Below are 23,075 nucleotides of genomic sequence, written 5' to 3' on the forward strand. Positions count from 1 at the left end.
TATGATTCATCCAAGTGAGCAGACACCTAAGGCAATTGATTCATGAATGGTTCACACCTGATGCCCTCAATTACCCTTTATGCCCACTCCCATACCCTATAATTCTGGCAGACCAGAGAAGCCACATCAGATGAGTGGCAACCCTGAATAGAAGCAACTGCTGCTTATTGGTTGTTCCCTACAAATGCTGTTTAGAATTATTATCAAAATTCTAGGACAGACAGGTGTAGACGTTCTGCTCCTTGTAGTCGACTGTGTGACGCTTGAACGTCCCCATCTAGAAGGCTGCAAAGCCGAAACGTCTGTGTATGCTATGTAGTGAAAATGCAACATCTTTTTGAGTGCGGACCCATCACACCTTCTGTTTGTCTGAATTTGCGGGTTTTATGCACCAGCCAAGCTTCTGGGAGAGCGCATTGTCCCCTTTTGATTACCCAAAAGGGTTCCCCCATAGGGACAAATGACAGAATATCTACTAGCCCTAATCTTTTAACAATCTCTATAGTACCTGCAGACACAGTGGCATAGCAGGAAAGTAAGGTCGCTGGCAACTGAGAGGTTGTGAGTTCAAATCCCAAGTCAGGTTTACTCCAAAGTAATCAGAATACAAAAGCATACTGTCCCTTACAGCAATAATACCTTAATCCAGCTCTACAAACACATTCTCTTTTTGTATAGTTACCTTATTTTCTCTGCAACCAGTAGCTGGGAAATATTTAACAGTGTAATGAAGAACCATACACATTTTTATAAACAGGGACAAAATAAAGAACCCTTTTTGGTACTAACTAGCACCTTTGTTTTAGTGTAACTAGGATGAGGAAGAATACTGTTATTGGGAAAAGGTTATGTTTTATTGCACCTCCAGTAGCTTGGGGCGGTGGACAAAAGAGAGGTGGAGAAATTGTGCTGAAAGACAGACAGAATAAACTGGTCTTGAATTTGCAAATCCTTGGGAAGAGGCCAGATTAAGAGGGAGAGTTTCTAGTAATGCTTGTTGTGGATGGGGCACGGCATCCTAGGGAGAGCTATCTGTTTGTTAGAAAGGTTCTTAGAGAGACTTGTATTCAGGAGGATTTTAAACTGACTTATAGGCTAATAGATAGGTTACTATGGTATAATGGAGGCCAGGAATCTGTTGTTTTTCATTGGTGGAAGCCACTCAGAGCAGCTGAAGCGAGGGGGGCGGGGAGAAATAAAGACTAAACATTGGCGTGGTGTAATAAGGCTGTGAGTGCTGAGCAATTCATGAGAAGGTAGGACAGAGAAGGGACAGAGAAAAGAGAGAGAGAGAGAGAGAGAGAGAGAGAGAGAGAGAGAGAGAGAGAGAGAGAGAGAGAGAGAGAGAGAGAGAGAGAGAGAGAGAGAGAGAGAGAGAGAGAGAGAGAGAGAGAGAGAGAGAGAGAGAGAGAGGGGGAAGAGAGAGAGAGAGAGGGGGAAGAGAGAGGGAGAGAGAGAGAGAGAGAGAGGAAACTGGACCGAAATGAAAGGCGAGAAGGAAAAAGAGGAGAAAGAAGCTGGAGAGACCAGGGCAGGAGCAACCTCCATCATGCCTATAAACTGTTTATGGATGTCCTTACACTGTCGTCAGTGGCTGCCTTATCTATTTTCACCTCAGGCAGAAGGCTCCCGCCGGGCTGGTGAGCGATGAGTGACACTACGCCATTGCAGTCCACCGTGCTGTTCCTTTTCCCTCCAATGTGGGGCGCTAGTGGGTTGATGAGGCGCGACGAGCCCTGGCTGTAGCCGCTGTAGCTGCTGCGGCGGTAGGGGATGAACAGGGAGCCCCGGCGGTCCTCACTCTCCTCCACCGTGCTGTGCTCGTCGTCGGCAAACTCGTTCTCCGAGCCCACGTCCTTGGGAGGGCGGCCCTTGTTGAAGCTGAAGATGCTGCTGCGGCTGTTGTGGCGCGACATGAAGGGCGAGCCTGGGATGGAGAGGAGAGACTGGAGGAGGGAGAGGGAGAAGGGGGATGGAGAGAGAGAAGAGAAATAGAGGGAAAAATAGATAGATAGGTGGGGGCGAACGAGAGTGGGTGAGACAGAGTGAAAAGTAAAGGCAGAGAGAGGTGAAGGGGACAGAGAAACAAAGCACGAAAGAGAGAGAGAGAGAGAGAGAGAGAGAGAGAGAGAGAGAGAGAGAGAGAGAGAGAGAGCGAGAGAGCGAGAGAGAGAGAGGTGGGGGGAGGGGTTGGTGTGAGATGGTAAGAAAGGGAGAGGGAGAGAGAGAAAGAATGAAACAAATTAAGTAAAATTAAGATTAAATGGGGCTCCTGACTGACTCAGTGGTCTAAGGCACTGCATCTCAGTGCTGGAAGCTTCACTACAGACCCTGGTTCAATTCCAGTCTGTATCACAACCAGCCATGACTGGGAATACCATAGGGCGGCGCACAATTGGGCCAGCGTTGTCCGGGTTAGGGTTTGGCTGGGGTAGGTTGTCATTGTAAATAAGAATTTGTTCTGCCTAGTTAAATAAAGAAAAATAACGAGGCTATATACAGGGGGTACAATTTCAAAAATGCCGACAGATCATTTGTTTGTTCGACATGGTGGGATCTTTTTGTGTCTGTAAAATGTATTATGCACGCAATTACGATGGAAACCCCGTTATGCACAAATATTGATATAACAACCATCATATCGAAGTAAAATTGGAATTACACGATGACATGGTGTGTGGTCCTCCCACTACGACTCGGGAAACCTTGCAGTTTATTAGGCTACAGATGAAAATAAGTTATGATGTGCATGTACAAATTACCTCGACTGTACCCCGCACGCTGACTCGGTACCGGTACCCCCTGTATATAGTCTCGTTATTGTTATTTTATTGTGTAACTTTTTATACATTTTTACTTTAGTTTATTTGGTAAATATTTTCTGAACTGCGTTGTTGGTTAAGGGCATGTAAGTAAGCATTTCACGGTAAGGTCTACACTTGTTGTATTCGGCGCATGTCACAAATAAAGTTTGATTTGATTTGATTGTATCTGTGAGCTGTTGGCTAGAGCGCACATGCCAAGAACAGAGTGGGCACATTTGTTATTTAACGCAACAGTTTTTGTTACAAAACTATCGGTAAAGTTGAAAATGCGATGGAAACATATTGAACCTTAGATTTTTATTTGGTACATAAAAACTTTTAAGTACATAAGGACATTTTGTATGGTGGAAACAAACCACTGGTGGGAAAAAGTGCATATTTTCTTTATGCAGATTTTAGAATATTCGCAAATCTGTCGCCAATTGGATGGAAACCTAGCTACAGAGACAGAAAAGAGATAATGGTTAATTCAAACATGGAAAGACACACCCTAAAGACTAGAAGATGGTCACTTTAGAAATCAGGCACGCAAATATATGCACAGGTCCATTTTGCTTAGTAAACAGTTCTGACTGGGCTTCTCAGAGTAATGAAAAAACACAGCTAGATTACTGCTATCAGCAGGGCAGTGAATGATTAATGAAAAGGCCTTATAAATAATGTAGAGGGGTCCTGTGAAAGCAAGCCTCTCTCTGGCCTTCCCTTCCCTCACAACAAACAGACCAAGACTAGTGTAATGTACAGTCACTGCTGCTACACTAAAACTGCTCTCCTCTGCACTAGTGGTGAACAGAAGATGTGTCAGCACAATGCGACGTCACTGACTATCACCAGGAAGGAGAGAAAGAAGAAAGGAGAAAATAAAAAATGGCAGCGAGGGAGAGGTGTGAGGCCTTAGTAATTCTGTCACTCAGTAGCAACCTCTGTTACATTAACATGAAACCTTGCATTGGTATGACATCATTGTAGTCGGGTGGCTAAGCTGAGAAATTTGACTTAATCATTCACTTTGTGATAAAAGCATCCAATTTGATACAGATGTGCATTCGGAAAGTATTCAGACCCCTTGACTTTTTCCACATTTTGTTACGTCACAGCCTCATTCTAAAATGGATTACAATTTTTTTTCTCATCAATCTACACACAATACCGCATAGTATTCAGACCCATTACTCAGTACTTTGTTGAAGAACCTTAAAAGCGATTAGAGCCTTGAGTCTTCTTGGGTATGATGTTACAAGTCTGGCACTACTGTATTTGTAGTGCCAGGTTTGTAGCATAGTGCCAGGCTTGTTTCTCCCATTCTTCTCTGCAGATCGTCTCAAGCTCTTTCAGGTTGGATGGGGAGTGGTGCTGCACAGCTATTTTCAGGTCACTCCAGAGATGTTCGATCGGGTTCAAGTCCGGGCTCTGGCTGGGCCACTCAAGGACATTCAGAGACTTGTACCGAAGCCACTTCTGTGTTGTCTAGGCTGTGTGCTTAGGGTCGTTGTCCTGTTGGAAGGTGAACCTTCACCCCAGTCTGAGGTCCTGAGCGGCTGGAGCAGGTTTTCATCAAGGATCTCTCTGTACTTTGCTCCGTTCATCTTTCCCTCAATCCTGACTAGTCCCCCAGTCCCTGCCGGTGAAAAACATCCCCACAGCATGATGCTGCCACCACCATGCTTCACCGTAGGGATGGTGCCAGGTTTCCTCCAGACGTAACGCTTGGCATTCAGGCCAAATAGTTTAATCTTGGTTTCATCAGACCAGAGAATCTTGTTTCTCATGGCCTGACTCCTTTAGGTGCCTTTTGGCAAGTTCCAAGTGGGATGTCGTGTGCCTTTTACTGTGGAGTGGCTTCCATCTGGCCACTCTACCATAAAGGCCTGATTGGTGGAGTGCTGCAGAGATGGTTGTCCTTCTGGAAGGTTCTCCCATCTTCACAGAGGAACTCTGGAGCTCTGTCAGAGTGGCCGCCCTGACTAAGGCCCTTCTCCCCCAATTGCACAGTGTAGCCGGGCGGCCAGCTCTAGGAAGAGTCTCGGTGGTTCCAAACGTCTTCCATTTAGGAATCATGGAGGCCACTGTGTTCTTGGGGACCTTCAATGCTGCAGATTTTTTTGTACTCTTCCCCAGATCTGTGCCTCTACACAATCCTGTCTCGGAACTCTACGGACAATTCCTTTGACCTCATGGCTTGGTTTTTGCTCTGACCTGCACTGTCAACTGTGGGACCTTATATAGACAGGTGTGTGCCTTTCCAAATCATGTCCAATCAATTTAATTTACCACAAGTGGAATTCAATCAAGTTGTAGAAACATCTCAAGGATGATCAATGGAAACAGCATGCACCTGAGCTCAATTTCGAGTCTCATAGCAAATAGTCTGAATACTTATGTAAATAAGGTATTTCCGTTTGTTGTTTTATACATTTTTAAAAAATTCTAAAAAACAGTTTTTGCTTTATCATTATGGGGTATCGTGTGTAGATTGATGAGGAAAACAATTAATTTAATCAATTTTAGAATAAGGCTGTAATGTAACAAAATGTGGAAAAAGTCACAGGGTCTGAATACTTTCCGAATGCGCTGTACCTTGAAAAGATTTAGATATGGAGCCACCACAGATTTTTCCCCTGGGGCGATTGGTAGCCATTTGTGAAAATGGCCACCAAAATGAATGCTATTTTACAATTCAAAAGGAATGCTTCGCGGTAAAGGCACCAAATTTGTCACAGAGCTAGATTTATGGACCCATGGCTGCCGACTGTAACACTATTTTGTAGGTCAGAATAACTATTTCCAGATAAACAAAGCACATTTGACACAAAGGCTCTGTAGATTAAAGGTAGATTTAGATATGGAGCCACCACAGACATCTTACAAAATGGCCATTGTCTGTATTACAATGTTACAGTTCTGAAGTCCTTTTTTTAGAAAAACGTATCAGATTTTGGTGATTTGATTTATATATCCCGAAAATATTTAGATATGGAGCCACCACAGATTTGGCCCCAGGGGGCTGTGGCAGCCATCTTTGAAAATGACTGCCTAGCAGTACCAATATTTTACAACTAAGAACTATTTTATGAGAAAGTCTCCAAGTTTGGCCCAGAGATAGATTTATGGACCCTACAAAGACTAAGATATGGAGCCAACACAGACCTTTCACCCCAAATAGGCTATATGTTATACTGTATTATAGTTTTTGTAACACATTTTTGTAACACACAGCTGTTGGTTGAAAATACGCCATTGGTTGCTATACTTAAATACAGGGTGTCAGGTCAGGTCCAAAGCTATGAGATCCCTTTGCTTAGTAGCAAATAGTAAGTTAGGGGCTTAGTTCCAGGGCTTTTGATGTTCTTTTTAAAATATTTGGTCTGTTTCTATGATTGCATCCACTGACCCAATAAAAATGATCTTTAATTATGATTTTGGAGGTCCTTTAGCGGAAGTAAGTACACCTTTACCTGATGCTTCCTCAAATCAACAGTGACCACCAAAGTGTGGTGAAAGTAAAAGTAAAAGATTATCTGTGTCATGTACAGTTCTTGTCTCACTGAAGAACAGCTTGAGAGAATTGTCCACAGCAATTGTGAACTACTCAAACTCAATGGCTGGGATATTTTTCACAGGTACAGCTGTAGTTAGTCTGTATTTTATCCTGATATGGGCTTTGGGAAGTAGCTTCAGTAACCATTTGTTTAAATGCTCATGGAACCCAACTCATTAGATCAAAATAATATTCCGTCTTGGGCCGAGGCTGGTTTTATGTCGCAGGTAGAGCTACCTCATCAATAGAGCATTCTATCTCACCTCCACTAGAAGCAGTCGCAGAAATGTTTACTTTTTCCAACAAATGTGGCCTACATGGCTGCTGTGTTTCTCTCTGTACTCATTGTATTATACTGTGTGTAACTGTTAAACCTTTTGGTTGTCAGGAGATCCAGGCTAAGAAGTATAAGAAGAAGTATACTTTAAAAGTCAAAGAAGTATATGCCACGACTTTTTGTAGATTAAAGGTTTGTAAAATAGTGGTAGTCTGCGGCTATATAGTAAGATGGCTGCCACGGCCCCCAGGGGCCAAATCTGTGGTTGCTCCATATCGAAATATTTTTAGGGTACCTAAATCTACCTTCGTGCAACATTTGGTGTGTTTATAAAAAAAAATGTAAGAAAAACTTCAGAACTATAACGTTGTATTACCGACAATGGCCATTTTGTGAGATGGCTGTCACAGCCCCCGGGGCCCAAATCTGTGGTGTTTCCATATCTAAATATTTTCAGGCTCCATAAATCTACCTTGGTGCCATATGTGGAATGTTTCTCTCAAAAAAGTAATTCTGAGTTGCTTACCAAGAGGACAGTGAATGTTCCTGAGTGGTGTAGTTACAGTTTTGACTTAAATCTGCTTGAAAATCTATGGCAAGACTTGAAAATGGCTGTCTATCAACAAGTAACTTTACAGAGTTTGAAGAAATGTTAAAATAACAAGACTCACAGCTGTAATCGCTGTCAAAATTGCTTCTAATATTGACTCAAAGGGTGAATATTTATCTTATTAAGATATAAAAGTGTTTTATTTCACATAAATAAAAATAAAAATATATAGAAATGTTCTGTTTTTGTGTAGATCGTTGACACAAAAAGGACAATTAAATCAATTTTAATCCCAATTTATAACACAGTAAAATGTGAAGAAATCCAAGGGTAGTGAAAACTTATGATAGGCACTGTATGTCTCAATACTCATGAAAGTCTCTGAAAATGACTTCAATTGAGAAAATAGTTTATTTTATTGTCTCATGCTAGTTTTTACCTGGTTCATGATGGACGACTTGCGTCCCAGCCGGTTGCCTGGGAAACGGAAGATGCTCCTCCTGCTGCCATCGTCCGACTCGGACTTAACGTGCTTCTCATGGTCGACCTTCTCGCCTTTCTCCCCCTTCTCTTTCTTCTCCTCCTCTTTCTGACGTGATTTCTTCTTGCGGTTGCGTCGATCTTTGGCGCTCTTGGAGCTGAGCTTGGACGCATCAGAGGAGCTACGGGATAGGTGACCTCCACCCTCCGTTGCATCGCCCCCCTCCACCCCGTCGCCCTCCGACACCATGCCCGCCGAGGTCGCCATGGCAGCAGCCTGAGGGGTGGGGAGGTGGGGGACAGGTAAGAGAGAGGAAAAGTGAAGGGAATGAAGGGAGACAGACAGACAGACAGACAGACAGACAGACAGACAGACAGACAGACAGACAGACAGACAGACAGACAGACAGACAGACAGACAAAGGGCTGATTTGTTTACTCTGGTTCTAATCACTTTTTTCTGATTTGAATATTTGCTAAATACATGTTTTAGCATGGAGCATGGAGCATGAGCTACTCACTAGGCTATAGCCTATGTCTACTGCAGGACAAGACAAAGCCGTGAGAAAACTAGTTTTGATAAATCATGGATATTAAAGTCCTAAAAACAGGTTGGCTCACCAATATATTATCAGATGGAGAACACGCTTTTTGAAAGAGAAATACCTGATTTTGGTGCAAGTACAGCTGACTAGTGCTAACTGGCGTTAGTAACCTTAGCTACACTTTTGTGGATTAAACAAAATTACGAATCTGATAAGAATCTCAGAAGACAGACAGGCACTGACAGACAGACAGACAACACTCACACTCAGTCTGGGACTAACCTGGGCATCCTGAAGGGTGGCACGACAGAACAGGTAGGAGAGGGGAGAAGTGAAGGGAGTGATGTGTACAGACAGATAGACCCAGCAATCAGACAGACAGACAGACAGACAGATGGCTCCTCACCCAGTCTAACACCAGGGAGGGACAAACCTGTGCATCCTCCTGCTGGTTCTTGATCTGCTCCAGCATGGCTTTGAACTCTGCCTCTTTCTGCTCTGCCTCCTCTATTGTTGCCTGGTTCTGCTCCTCATAGGCCATGGCCACCACAGCCAGAATCAGATTAACCAGGTAGAAGGATCCAACGAAGATCACCAACACAAAGAAGATCATGTAGGTTTTCCCTGCCGCTCGCAGTGTCTGGGAGAGAGGAAGAGGGGGGAGGAAGGAAAGGGGGAAAGAAAGAGGGAAAACAAAGTGAAGCAACATATACTGTAACAATGGTCATAATGAATAAACATTACCCATTAATTGTTTGAAGTGGCAGTATTTTTCTTCCAGAGCTGAGGTACTTCCCTGTGTTTCTCTGTCAATGCATGGTGTCTGTACTATCTTTGGCACTGTTAGCTCTGTTAGTGCTTTGACATACACACCAATAGGTTTCTCTGGGAATGGCTCATTCATGCATAATACACCATCTGTAATCGTCTCCTGGCGGAGTAAGCCACACAATCTTTACATTCAACAAATAAAATGTATAGTACATGTGAGTTGCACGCTCGTTCCCTTCATAGTGAACGTGTACTAACAAATTCGAACATACTGTACATATTGACATTCATAACATATCATGCAAATTCGGAGGAAGTAACATATCATAAAAAATGGATGATAGACATTCACAAATTAATATATATCATACAAAACGTAACATATCATACTAAATGGAGGGACACAAATCTAAAGTTAGAAAATAATTGTCAACCCGATTTGAAACATCTTGGTCACAACTTTTATTTCCAAAATGGAGTAGGCTGATATATTCAATTATGTATTTATGGCTGAATTTTGGAGTACATTTGCACAAAAGATTATGAGAGTCCACCCATAACCTGGCCCCTCCGCCAAAATACTAAATAATTAGTAATTTAGTATAACATGTTTCTAATTTTGAAAATAAAAATGCAATCACAAATTGGATAGTGAGCATAAATCGCATTTCTATAGCTGCATGGATAATTCGGAACAGAGGAATCATTTTCAGAGGGTCTGATAGCTGTCAGATGTTCCCTCTCGGAAAATCTCTTTAGCCTATACTTATGTGTCATCCTATGAATTGGACATTATGTTGCACATCCCTATCTGATATTATTTATTTTGCCTGCAACAACCGAACATGATAGATAATGTTGATTGGCAGGTGGAATGATGTCCAATGAGGTTGCAGGTTGGCCCAGTATTGACCAATGAAGTTGCAGGGCGGGCCCAAGTCTGATCAGTGCACCCCACTGAGTTTTTTTTTTACTCTCTTTGTGCACATGCTGCATAGCTCAAGAACAATAACATGATATACATAAAGATGTAGGATCTTAATTTGAGCCAGTTTGCTAGAGTAGGAAAATAATGCAGGAGTCTTGACAGGTGCTTCCAGGTGTGCTTTTGTCTGCTCACTATTTTAATGCTCCCAAACTTAATATTTTAATAAAGCTTTGGTGATTAAGAAGGCGGTCTCAGAAGTCAAACCCTTTATCGATAGTCTTTACTACTTGGAGAATACTTTGGGCAGGACAAGAAAAAAACAGCCTTCATTGAGAGGAGGGGAGGCGATGCCTGGTTTTTAATAAAAGGAAATGGGAAAAAACATTAGTCTATTATGTTTCTAAATACAAGGTTTATATCTGCGCTTAAGCTGTCAAAATCCATTGCTAAGACCAGCTTTTAATTGGTCTTATATATCCCCATAAGTTCTGCCTGAAATTGGCACTTTGGCTCACGTTTTTAAGGACACACCTCAGATATTGCCACCCCTCCCACCTCAGCACAAGCCAGCTCATATAAGACAGGTAAATTACCAATCTTGGTGCAAGGGTTGGTAAATAGCACAGCGCCGGCTTAACATGTTGAAATTGCCAACGAGCGTGCATTTAACAATTGCTCTTACTTAATGCCAGCTGAAAATAAAGCCCTCTTTATTTTAACACACACTTACGTTAGACATTACTCAACAACATGTTGACTTCTCTCAAGCTTTTCCAGTCAAACTTAAAACATAATCTTTCTCATCTGCAGCTGGGACATAGATTATGACCAAAGACCAGAAATCAGGTTAAACTCTGAGATACTGTAGAATCCATGCAGCCTCTCATCAACAGACAGACCAGTCCTTGACAAGAAGCAGTCAGTGACTCACAGTTTGATGGCAAAGAAACCAAGAGGGCAGAAATGCCAGCCTTAACGACCCAATTAGCCAGTAGACCTTTTCTGCAGTCAAATGACCTAGTGGCCTCATGGGTGAAATATTATTATTTAATTTTTTACTAACTAAAATCTGGTGTTTATATTAAACAGTTTATTTTACTATTGGGATGCAAACTCATAATTGAATACATTTCAACTCTAAATCTAACATGGTACAGATTTGTTTAAGCCCATAACCATGTGTGTGTGAGGTGTATACATTTGTTTCAAAGTGTATTTGTTTAAGACTACCAAGTAACACTCTGTGTGACCATGATTTAGCCCACTGCAGTAAAAGGTTAAACAACAGTGCTGCAGAACTGACAGTAAATTCCCAGTTCAAAATAACAACATAGAGCCGCCTCAATCTATCGGTTTGGTTTCAATGCTCTCCGGCTGCTCATATAAGCCGCCCACATTGAATTACACTGCTTCCGCCATTACAAGCAGAATTATTACAGTATTCATTTTCCCTGTCTATGACGAGCTTGGTCTTACCAGCATGTAGAGGTTCTCCCAGAAGTCTTGGGTCATGAGGCGGAAGAGAGTGAGGAAGGCCCAGCCGAAGCTGTCAAAGCTGGTGTACCCGTAGTTTGGGTTTCTCCCGGCCTTCATACACGTGTAGCCCTCAGGGCACCGCCTGGGAGGAAGGGAGGGAGAAATAGAGGGAGGGGAGGGAGAAGGGGAGTCATGATTTTCAAGTAAATCTCCCAGTGACATAGACGCATGATTTGCGTTAAAGTCTTAGTTATGTTAGGATTATTTTCTGTTGTTCCCTTTTATGGTGGCTATTCCAACCTACTGGAAGTTTTATTTTGCAGTAATAGATCATGAGACTCACCCTGAGTCCGAGCTGTTTCCACACAGTAGAGCATCCAGCTGCCCAGGAATGAAATAGAAGTTCCCTGAAAAAGTTAAGGACGTCTTTATCTTCATCTGACTCATACATTTAGACTGTTTCAGGTTCTTATGGTTATGTGGAATGTGGGACTGTGTTTATTTACGATGTGCAGTGGACTCACCATCATTCATATACACTGTATTCTGCATGTTCTTTTATCTAACCCAGACATGTACAAACAAATGTATTTCTGTCTAGGCGTGTACATACAGTGCCTTCAGAAAGTATTCATAGCCCTTGTCTTATTCCACATTTTGTTGTTACAGCCTGAATTCAAAATTAATTAAATATATGTTTTTTGTCACCAATCTACAGAAAATACCCCATAATGACAAAGTGAAAACATGTTTTAAGAAATGTTAGCAAATTTATTGAAAATAAAATACAGAAATATCTCATTTACATAAGTATATATATTTATTTTACTTGAGTTTATTTTGTAAATATTTTCTTAAAACTGCATTATTGGTTAAGGTCTTGTAAGTAAGCATTTCACAGTAAGGTCTTCGCCTGTTGTATTCAGCGCATGTGACAAATAACATTTGATTAGATTTTATTTAGATTTTCAAACTGATTTATTCCAAAACTGTAACTAGGCCACTCAGGAACATTCAATGTTGTCTTTCAAGCAACTCCAGCGTATATTTGGCCTTGTGTTTTGGGTTATTCTTCTGCTGAAAGGTGAATTAGTCTCCCAGTGTCTGCTGGAAAGCAGACTGAACCAGGTCTTCCTCTAGGATTTTGCCTGTGCTTAGCTCAATTTCATTTATTTTTATCCTAAAAAACTCCCTAGTCCTTGCCAATGACAAGCATACCCATAACATGATGCAGCCCCTAACATATGTGTTGTGTTGGATTTGCCTCTAACATAACACTATGTATTCAAGACAACAAAAAAATATATATTTGCCACATTTTTAGCAGTTTTACTTTAGTTCCTTATTGCGATGTCACGCCCTGACCATAGAGAGCCCTTGGTTCTCTATGGTGTAGTAGGTCAGGGCGTGACTAGGGGGTGTTCTAGTTGTCTATTTCTATGTTGGTGCTAATATGGTTCCCAATTAGAGGCAGCTGTTTATCGTTTCCTCTGATTGGGGATCATATTTAGGTAGCCATTTCCCCACCTGTGTTTTGTGGGATATTGTTTGTGTTTAGTTGCCTGTGTGCACATCATGACTTCACGTTTCTTTATTGTTTTGTTTGTTTCACGGAGATTCAAAATATGTGGAGTTCCACATATTTTTAATCTCCATGAAACAAACAAAATATCAATGTGTGCCTGATGCCAGCCCTCATCTTTGATTCTCTGCTGGGCGCCAATATCAAGAGTGCTTATAGGATATTTAGTGTGGTCTTTATCAAATGATCCATAGCCTATAGGCTACGAAGTGCATGCTCGGAGAAGCACAGAGCAACGTTATATTTCTAAGATAGGTGCTGGGATGGTGTGAATAAAACTAGGCTGCATTACACACTGCAATGGCTATTCTAAGACTGAGCCCGCTCTACTCTTGTTGATCAAAACCTTTTTTGTGCTGCCCTACCAACCCTGTGCTGTGTAGCCCTACAGTGGCAGTTCAGGCCTAGAGTCATAGAATTCTTCAGATTTTTTTTTTGATTACGCTTAGTCTAAAAAAATGCAATGTCTTGGGCGCGGACTAGCCTGTTCTGTTCAGTTTGAGAAGGAGAGTGCGAAGATGAGAAGGTGGACTGGAGGTCACCTTTAATAGCTTGCTACTACTATAATTGATTTGAATAAAAACAATATGTTCCTTGCCCATTATGTATTTATCAGAGTTAATGACCGCACAATGAGCTAGATTCCAGTAACTTACATTGTGGTGCTGAAACTTGAAGCAGCAGTCGCGACACAATCAATCAGAAATGCACAGCTCATGGTACTGAAAGTAGGCAAATTAAAGTAGGCATAATTCATTTCAAACCTCTTCATTTTAATTTGACTTTACTAACAACAAGAAGGCTTTGTGTTAGTCTATTTCTTGTTATTTAGAAAATAAGAGGTAGCCTACCTGTTTGACAAACTAAATTAGGCTAAAAGCTGCTATACAGTGCATTCGGGAAAGTATTCACACCCCTTAACTTTTTCCACATGTTGTTATGTTACAGCCTTGTTCTAAACTGGATTCAATTGTTTTTAAATCCTCATCAATCTACACACAATACCCCATAATGACAAAGTGAAAACAGGAAATTATACATTTTTGCAAATGTATTAATAATAAAACAGAGACTCACGGGTGGCGCAGTGGTCTAAGGCACTGCATCGCAGTGTTGCGGCATCACTACAACCTGGGGTTCGATCCCAGGCTGTGTCACAACAGGCCGTGACCGAGATTCCCATAGGGCGGCGCACAATTGGCCCAGCGTCAACCGAGTTAAAGGAGGGGTTGGCTGGGTGGCTTTAGGGGTTGGCTCATCGTGCTCTAGTGACTCCTTGTGGTGGTCTGGGTGCCTGCAAGCTGACTCCGGTCATCAGTTGAACAGGGTTTTCTCCGACACATTGGTGCGGCTGGCTTCTGGTGTAAGTGAGCGGTTGTTAAGAAGCAGCGCAGCTTTTTTGGTCATGTTTCAGAAGACTAATGATCCACCTTCGCCTCTCCCGATGGCAATTGGATATCACAAAATTGTGAAGAAAATAGGGGTAAACAATTTATTTTGGCACACTGAGCTAATTTTTGGTCTTGTGAGGGGAAGAATGAATATTGTGAGAATTTTGTGTGACTTCCGGTGCGTGTTTACAGTGAACACTGACACTTTTCCCTTACAGTTTTAGACAGTAGCTAATGGGCTATTGTGGCTATTTGAGCATAATGTAGGCCTACCAGCAATCCCATAACATTTTCACGTGGAAATAGCTTTTGATTTCTATGATCTAGCCTACAGTAGCCTATATGTGGTGTTCAATGCAGGCCTTTACTTGGTCTGTAACACCATGGGCCAACTAGGTGACTGTAAATTGCATTGTACTGTGTTGTATGATGCAAGAAACCACTTTATAAAATAAAAATTATTATTATTACCATACAGGCTAACCCTCTGCATGTTGGCTTATTTGCATATTCAAGCCTATCTCAAAATACAACACCGCCGCTTTAATTAAGAGATACGATTTTTACCGGACTGGCTTTTCAAAGACAGTTTGAAATGTAGCCTACATGTTTTGTAATCTTGTAGGAAGCAGTAACTCACCATTGCTGACCTATACTTATTTATAACTATGTTATAACTCGCTAACTAGCAAAGAATATCAACAAATGTGCACAAATGCGGCTCTGTGCTCTGATCTGAACTGATCTGAAAAGCACATTCACTCTTGGGTAATTGAAAGACCACTTGTGGGCTACCCCACCAATAGAATTGTACTCCATTGTGCACTGGCTCTGCCTACAACAAAATCACAGACTCAATCTTGCAAAGGTAGATTTGTTTTGGTTTGTTGCATTAAAAAGGGGCTGATTTAATGTTGATTCGATCACCAGAAAAACATTGATCTATATAGTGCAAACTAATGGGGCGAAGTGAAGTTCAAGCTCTTGCTGCTGGTGAGTCTCTGATCCACCTCTACACAGACGACACAATTCTGTATACTTCTGGCCCTTCTTTGGACACTGTGTTAACAACCCTCCAGACGAGCTTCAATGCCATACAACTCTCCTTCTGTGGCCTCCAACCGCTCTTAAATACAAGTAAAACTAAATGCATGCTCTTCAACCGATCGCTGCCTGCACCTGCCCGTCCGTCAAGCTTCACTACTCTAGACGGTTCTGACTTATGTGGACTCTCCTTCCAGACTCACATAAAACATCTCCAATACAAAGTTAAATCTAGAATTTGCTTCCTATTTCGCAACAAAGTATCCTTCACTCATGCTGCCAAACATACCTCGTAAAACTGACCATCTTACCGATCCTCGACTTTGGCGATGTCATTTACAAAATAGCCTCCAACACCCTACTCAACAAATTGGATGCAGTCTATCACAGTGCCATCCGTTTTGTCATCAAAGCCCCATATACTACCCACCACTGCGACCTGTACGCTCTCGTTGGCTGGCCCTCGCTTCATACTCGTCGCCAAACCCACTGGCTCCAGGTCATCTACAAGACCCTGCTAGGTAAAGTCCCGCCTTATCTCTGCTCGCTGGTCACCATAGCTGCACCCACCCGTAGCACTAGTTCCAGCAGGTATATCTCACTTGTCACCCCCAAAGCCAATTCCTCCTTTGGTCGTCTTTCATTCCAGTTCTCTGCTGCCAATGACTGGAACAAACTACAAAAATCTCTGAAACTGGAAACACTTATCTCCCTCACTAGCTTTAAGCACCAGCTGTCAGAGCAGCTCACAGATCACTGCACCTGTACATAGCACATCTATAAATAGCCCAAACAACTACCTCTTCCCCTACTGTATTTATTTATTTTGCTCCTTTGCACCCCAGTATTTCTACTTTGCACACTCATCTACTGTCAAATCTACCATTCCAGTGTTTTAATTGCTATATTGTATTTACTTCGCCACCATGGCCTATTTATTGCCTTTACATCCCTCATCTCACCTCATTTGTTCACATTGTATATAGACTTATTTTCTACTGTATTATTGACTGTATGTTTGTTTTACTCCATGTGTAACTCTGTGTTGTTATGTGTCGAGCTGCTTTGCTTTATCTTGGCCAGGTCGCAGTTGTAAATGAGAACTTGTTCTCAACTTGCCTACCTGGTTAAATAAAGGTGAAATAAACATTTAAAAAATGTAAAAATGTAATTAAATTAAAAAATCTCTTGCGTCTCTGCATGGCCTGGCATTTCTTCTATGTGGCTGTCCTGGAGGAGGTGTGTGGCTATGATGCCATTGATGCTCTCTCTCTTCCACTACCCTGCATTCTAAATCCAGCATGTACACACTCGCTCACATGCATAAAAAAACGCTTTTATTTTATTTGGGCTTTACAGGAAGTAGACAAATGTCTAAAACAGCATATTTAAGGCTCTGGTCTGTCCAAGAAGTGAGGGTAAACAATAAGGATGTTCTCTGCTATCCACTTTATGTTTTAATTATTATTTAGGGTATAGGGGAGGGTGACTTCTATTTTTCAAGCGTTAAGGGAGGGTTTAGGTAAAGTATATTTTGCTGAAGGGAGAGCCATCCATTTCAATTTCAGATAGGTCAGATTTTTTCCATGTAACCTAAATAACTCCCTTATTATAGCCAAGTGAAAATAACATTTGTTGTAGCCCACCTTTGACTGAAAGAGGTCCATTTCTCGCACCTTGCACCTGGATATCAAATCAAATCAAATGTTATTTGTCACATGCGCCGAATACAACAGGTGTAGACCTTATAATGAAATGCTTACTTACAAGCCAACAATGCAGTTTCAAGAAAATCCCTAAAAAAATAAGAGATAAGAATAACAAATAATTAAAGAGCAGCAGTAAATAACAATAGCGGGGCTATATACAGGGGGTACCGGTACAGAGTCAATGTGCGGGGGGCACCGGTGTTGAGGTAATTCAGGTAATTATGAACATGTAGGTAGAGTTATTTATTAAGTGACTATGCATAGATAATAACAGAGTAGCAGCAACGTAAAAGAGGGTGGGTGATTGGTGGGGGGCTTTGTAAAAAGTCTGGTTAGCCATTTGATTAGATGTTCAGGAGTCTTATGGCTTAGGGGTAAAAGCTGTTTGGAAGCCTCTTGGACCTAGACTTGGCGCTCCGGTGCCGCTTGCCATGTGGTAACAGAGAGAACAGTTTATGACTAAGGTGGCTGGAGTCTTTGACCAGGGACTTCCTCTGACACCGCCCGGTATAGAAGGTGCTGGATGGCAGGAAGCTTGGCCCCGGTGATGTACTGGGCCGTACGCACTACCCTCTGTAGTGCCTTGTGGTCGGAGGCTGAGCAGTTGCCATACCAGGCAGTGATGCAACCTGTCTGGATGCTCTCGATGGTGCAACTGTAAAACCTTTTGAGGATCTGAGGACCCATGCCAAATCTTTTCAGTCCCCTGAAAGGGAAGAGGTTTGTCGTGCACTCTTCACGACTGTCTTGGTGTGCTTGGACTATGTTAGTTTGTTGGTGATGTGGACACCAAGGAACTTGAAGCTCTCAACCTGTTGCACTACAGCCCTGTCGATGAGAATGGGGGAGTGCTCGGTTCTACTTTTCCTGTACTCCACAATCATCTCCTTTGTCTTGATCATGTTGAGGGAGAGGTTCTTGTCCTTGCACCACACGGTCAGGTCTCTGACCTCCTCGCTATAGGCTGTCTCATCATTGTCGGAGATCAGGCCTACCTACCACTGTTGTGTCATCAGCAAACTTAATGATGGTGTTGGAGTCATGCCTGGCCGTGCAGTCATGAGTGAACAGGGAGTACAGGAGGGGACTAAGCACGCACCCGTGAGGGGCCCCCGTGTTGAGGATCAGCTTGGCAGATGTGTTGTTACCTACTCTTACCACCTGGGGGCGGCCCGTCAGGAAGTCCAGGATCCAGTTGCAGAGGGAGGTGTTTAGTCCCAGGGTCCTTAGCTTAGTGATGAGCTTTGAGGGCACTAGGGTGTTGAACGCTGAGCTATAGTCAATGAATAGCATTCTCACATAGGTGTTCCTTTTGTCCAGATGGGAAAGGGAAGAGTGGAGTGCAATAGAGATTGCATCATCTGTGGATCTGTTAATGCCGTGTGCAAATTGGAGTGGGTCTAGGGTTTCTGGGATAATGATCAGCCTTTCAAAGCATTTCATGGCTACAGACGTGAGTGCTACGAGTCGGTAGTCATTTAGGTAGGTGACCTTTGTGTTCTTGGGCACAAGGACTATGGTGGTCTGCTTGAAACATGTAGGTATTACAGACTCAGACAGGGACAGGTTGAAAATGTCAGTGAAGACACTTGCCAGTTGTTCAGCATATGCTCGAAGTACTCGTCCTGGTAATCCGTCTGGCCCAGCAGCCTTGTGAATGTTGACCTGTTTAAAGGTCTTACATCGGCTGCATAGAGCGTGATCACACAGTCATCTGGAACAGTTGATGCTCTCATGCATGTTTCAGTGTTACTTGCCTGGAACCGAGAATAAAAGTTATTTGGCTTGTCTGGTAGGCTCGTGTCACTGGGCAGCTCGTGGCTGTGCTTCCCTTTGTAGTCTGTAATAGTTTGCAAGCCGTGCGACATCCGACGAGCGTTGGGAGCCGGTGTAGTACGATTCGATCTTAGTCCTGTATTGGCACTCTGTTTGTTTGACGGTTCATTGGAGGGCATAGAAGGATTTCTTATAAGCTTCCGGGTTAGAGTCCCGCTCCTTGAAAGCGGCAGCTCTACCCTTTAGCTCAGTGTGAATGTTGCCTGTAATCCATGGCTTCTGGTTTGGGTATGTACGTACAGTCACTGTGGGGACAACGTCATCGATGCACTTATTGATGAAGCCAGTGACTGATGTGGTGTACTCCTCAATGGCATTGGAAGAATCACGGAACATATTCCAGTCTGTGCTAGCAAAACAGTCCTGTAGTTTAGCATCTGCTTCATCTGACCACTTTTTTATAGACCAAGTCACTGGTGCTTCCTGCTTTAATTTTTGCTTGTAGGCAGGAATCAGGAGGATAGAGTTATGGTCAGATTTGCCAAAGGGCGAGGGAGAGCTTTGTACATGTCTCTGTGTGTAGAGTAAAGGTGGTCTAGAATTTTTTTTCCTCTGGTTGCATATTTAACATGCTGATAGAAATTAGGTAAAACTGATTTAAGTTTCCCTGCATTAACTTCTTACGGATCATTGGGATGCTAGCGTCCCACCTCGACAACATCCGGGGACAATGCAGAGCGCCAAATGACAGAAATCGTAATATTAAAGATTCATGAAAATACAAGTGCCATACATCATTTAAAAGCTTACCTTCTTGTTAATCCCTTTGTCAGATTTCAAAAAGGCTTTACGGCGAAAGCACACCATGCAATTATCTGAAGACAGCGCCCCGCACACAAAAGCATTACATACATTTTCCAACCAAGCAAAGGCATCACGAAAGTCAGAAATAGTGATAAAATAAATCACTTACCTTTGATCTTCATCTTGTTGCAATCACAAGGGTCCCAGCTACGTAACAAATGGTCCATTTGTTCGATAAGTCCTTTATATCGCAAAAAAGTATGTTTCCTTGGCGTGCTTGACTCAGTAATCCACCGGTTTCCCTCGTTCAAAATGCATACATATGAATCCCGTAAATTACCAACAAACTTCTTTCAAATTTATCAAACAACGTTCCTAATCATTCATCAGGCACCCTAATATGTAAATAAATGATCAAATTTAAGACGGAAAACACCGGAGACCATTACCGGAGATAAATAACGAAGTACACGCCCTCACCGGAACGCGCAACAAACACTACAGCCAAACTGGGAGCCACTTAGAAAAACTACGAATTCTAGCAAATTCTTCAAAAAACAAGCCTGAAACTTTTTAAAGATGGTTGATATCTGGTGGAAGCCCTAGGAACTGCAATCTGGGAGGAATTCCTTTTATATTCCCATTCCCAGCCATTATAATCAGATTCTAATCAGAATCCAATTCTGGATGGATTGTCCTCGGGTTTTCGCCTGCCATATCAGTTCTGTTATACTCACAAACATTATTGTAACAGTTTAGAGTGTTTTCTATCCAATACTATCAACTATATGCATATCCTAGCTTTTGGGCCTGAGAAACAGGCAGTTTACTTTGGGCACCTCATTCATCCAAACTTCCGAATACTGCCCCCTAGCCCGAAGAAGTTAAGGTCCCCGGCCACTGGAGCGCCGCCACTGGATGAGCGTTTTCCTGTTTGCTTATGGCGGAATACAGCTCATTGAGTGTGGTCTTAGTGCCAGCTTCGGTCTGTGGTGGTATGTAGACAGCTACAAAAAACACAGATGAAAACTCTCTCGGTAGATGTGTGGTCTACGGCTTATCATGAGATACTCTACCTCAGGCTAGCAAAACCCTGAGACTTCCTTAGATATCGTGCACCAGCTGTTGTTTACAAAAATGCATAGACCCCCGCCCCGTGTCTTACCAGAGGCTGCTGTTCTGTCCTGCCGATAGAGTGTATAACCCGCCAGCTGTATGTTCTTAATGTCGAAGTTCAGCCACAACTTGGTGAAACAAGATATTACCATTTGTAATGTCCCATTGGTAGGATATACATGCTTTTAGTTCGTCCCATTTATTTTCCAGCGATTGAACGTTAGCTAGCAGAACGGAAGGCAAGGGCAGATTAGACACTCGTCACCTGATCCTCACAAGGCATCCTGATCTCTTTCCGCGAAACCTACGTTTCCTTTTCCAGCGAATCACGGGGATCTGGGCCTGGAACTCCTCGTCCAATTTGAGGTGAGTAATCCCAGTTCTGACGTCCAGAAGCTCTTTTCGGCCATAAGAGATGGTAGCAGCAACATTATGTACAAAACAAGTTACGAACAACGCATGAAAAACAAAATAGCATGGTTGGTTAAGAGCCGATAAGACGGCAGTCCTACCCTCTGGCTCCATCTTTCCAAATTCTAGGGAATTTGAAAAGGTTGTGGCTGTTTTTACTTTATAACTATTCGATTCCTTTGTATATTTACCAATTTACAGTAGTAGTCTGAAAGCATGTAAAAAATATATATATTGGTTGCTATTTTATGCTATTAAATAGCATTTCCAGTTTGAACAGGAATACCCGGTATAACCGGAAGGGGCAATCCTGTACAGAATAACATGCATCCTGTTTGCAATAAGACACAAAAAATGTGGCAAACCAATTCACTTTTTGCCCTGAGTACAAAGTGTTATATTTGGGAAAAATCCAATATAACACATCACTGAGTACCACGCTCCATATTTAAAACATATTGGTGGCTGCATTATGTTATGGTATGCTTGTAATCGTTAAGAACTGGGGATTTTTTTGGGATAAAAAAGAAACGGAATGGAGTTAAGCACAGGCAAAATCCTAGAGGAAAACCTGGTTCAGTCTGCTTTTGCCCAGACACTGGGTGTCACGTTCCTGACCTGTTTGCTGTTGTTTTTGTATGTGTTTAGTTGGTCAGGGCGTGAGTTGGGGTGGGCATTCTATGTTATGTGTTTCTATGTTGGGTTAAATGTGGTGCCTGATATGGTTCTCAATTAGAGGCAGGTGTTTGACGTTTCCTCTGATTGAGAACCATATTAAGGTAGGCTGTTCTCACTGTTTGTTTGTGGGTGATTGTCGCTGTGTCTGTATTTTGTTGCACCACACGGTACTGTCTCATTCGTTTTTCCTGTTCGTGCGTTCTTCGTTTTTTGTAGTTCACAAGTTCAGGTCTGTTTAACGTCGTTTGTTGTTTTAAAAATTATCAAGTGTTTTTCGGGTCAGTGTTTGTCTTGTTTAATTAAATCATTATGTATTCATCCCCCGCTGCGTCTTGGTCCACTCTCTCAACGAAAGACGAACGTTACAGAATCACCCACCAACAAAGGATCAAGCAGCGGGGTAACGGGCAGCAGCGACAGCAGCGGCCCATTACACAGGACTCCTGGACATGGGAGGACATTTTGGAGGGAAAAGGACCCTGGGCTAAGGTTGGAGAGAATCGCCGCTCTCGGGAGGAGAAGGAGGGAGCTAAAGCCCAGGAGCGGTGGTTTGAGGAGGCAGCACGTAAGCGAGGCTGGAAGCCGGAGAGTCAAGCCCAAACATTTCTTGGGGGGGCGGCTAAATGGGAGTGTGGCGAAGTCAGGTAGGAGACCTGCGCCAACTCCCCGAGCTTACCGTGGAGAGCGAGAGTACGGGCAGACACCGTGTTATGCAGTAGAGCGCACGGTGTCTCCTGTACGTGTGCATAGCCCAGTGCGGGTTATTCCACCTCCCTGCACTGGCCGGGCTAGATTGAGCATTGAGCCAAGTGCCATGAAGCCGGCTCTACATATCTGGCCTCCAGTACGTCTCCTTGGGCCGGTGTACATGGCACCAGCCTTACGCATGGTGTCCCCGGTTCGCCTACACAGCCCAGTGCGGGTTAATCCACCTCCCCGCACTGGACGGGCTACGGGGAGCATTCAACCAGGTAAGGTTGGGCAGGCTCGGTGCTCAAGGGAGCCAGTACGCCTGCACGGTCCGGTATATCCGGCGCCACCTTCCCGCCCCAGCCCAGTACCACCAGTACCTACACCACGCACCAGGCTTCCTGTGCGTCTCCAGAGCCCTGTTCCTCCTCCACGTACTCTCCCTGTGGTGCGTGTCTCCAGCCCGGTACCACCAGTTCCGGCA

General features: G+C 43.1%; 1 protein-coding gene across 6 annotated transcripts in view; it reads right to left on the reverse strand.

Annotated features, from left to right (window-relative positions):
- The window catches only part of LOC129846970 (sodium channel protein type 8 subunit alpha-like), a 116,728-nt gene that overhangs the window by 54,131 nt on the left and 39,522 nt on the right, over window positions 1-23,075 (reverse strand). For 4 of the 6 annotated variants that reach the window (XM_055914799.1, XM_055914790.1, XM_055914796.1 and 1 more), the window contains 5 exons: window positions 11,734-11,797; window positions 11,391-11,532; window positions 8,649-8,855; window positions 7,630-7,947; window positions 1,581-1,946 (listed from right to left, as the gene is read on the reverse strand). In XM_055914799.1, coding sequence (XP_055770774.1) covers window positions 1,581-1,946; window positions 7,630-7,947; window positions 8,649-8,855; window positions 11,391-11,532; window positions 11,734-11,797 — 1,097 coding nt within the window. The remainder of the gene's footprint in view (window positions 1-1,580; window positions 1,947-7,629; window positions 7,948-8,648; window positions 8,856-11,390; window positions 11,533-11,733; window positions 11,798-23,075) is intronic. The other 2 variants (XM_055914801.1, XM_055914798.1) reach the window with 1 other exon arrangement.

This window comes from Salvelinus fontinalis, chromosome 3 (assembly GCF_029448725.1).
Source record: "Salvelinus fontinalis isolate EN_2023a chromosome 3, ASM2944872v1, whole genome shotgun sequence".
In the NCBI taxonomy this organism is placed as follows: Eukaryota; Metazoa; Chordata; class Actinopteri; order Salmoniformes; family Salmonidae; genus Salvelinus; species Salvelinus fontinalis.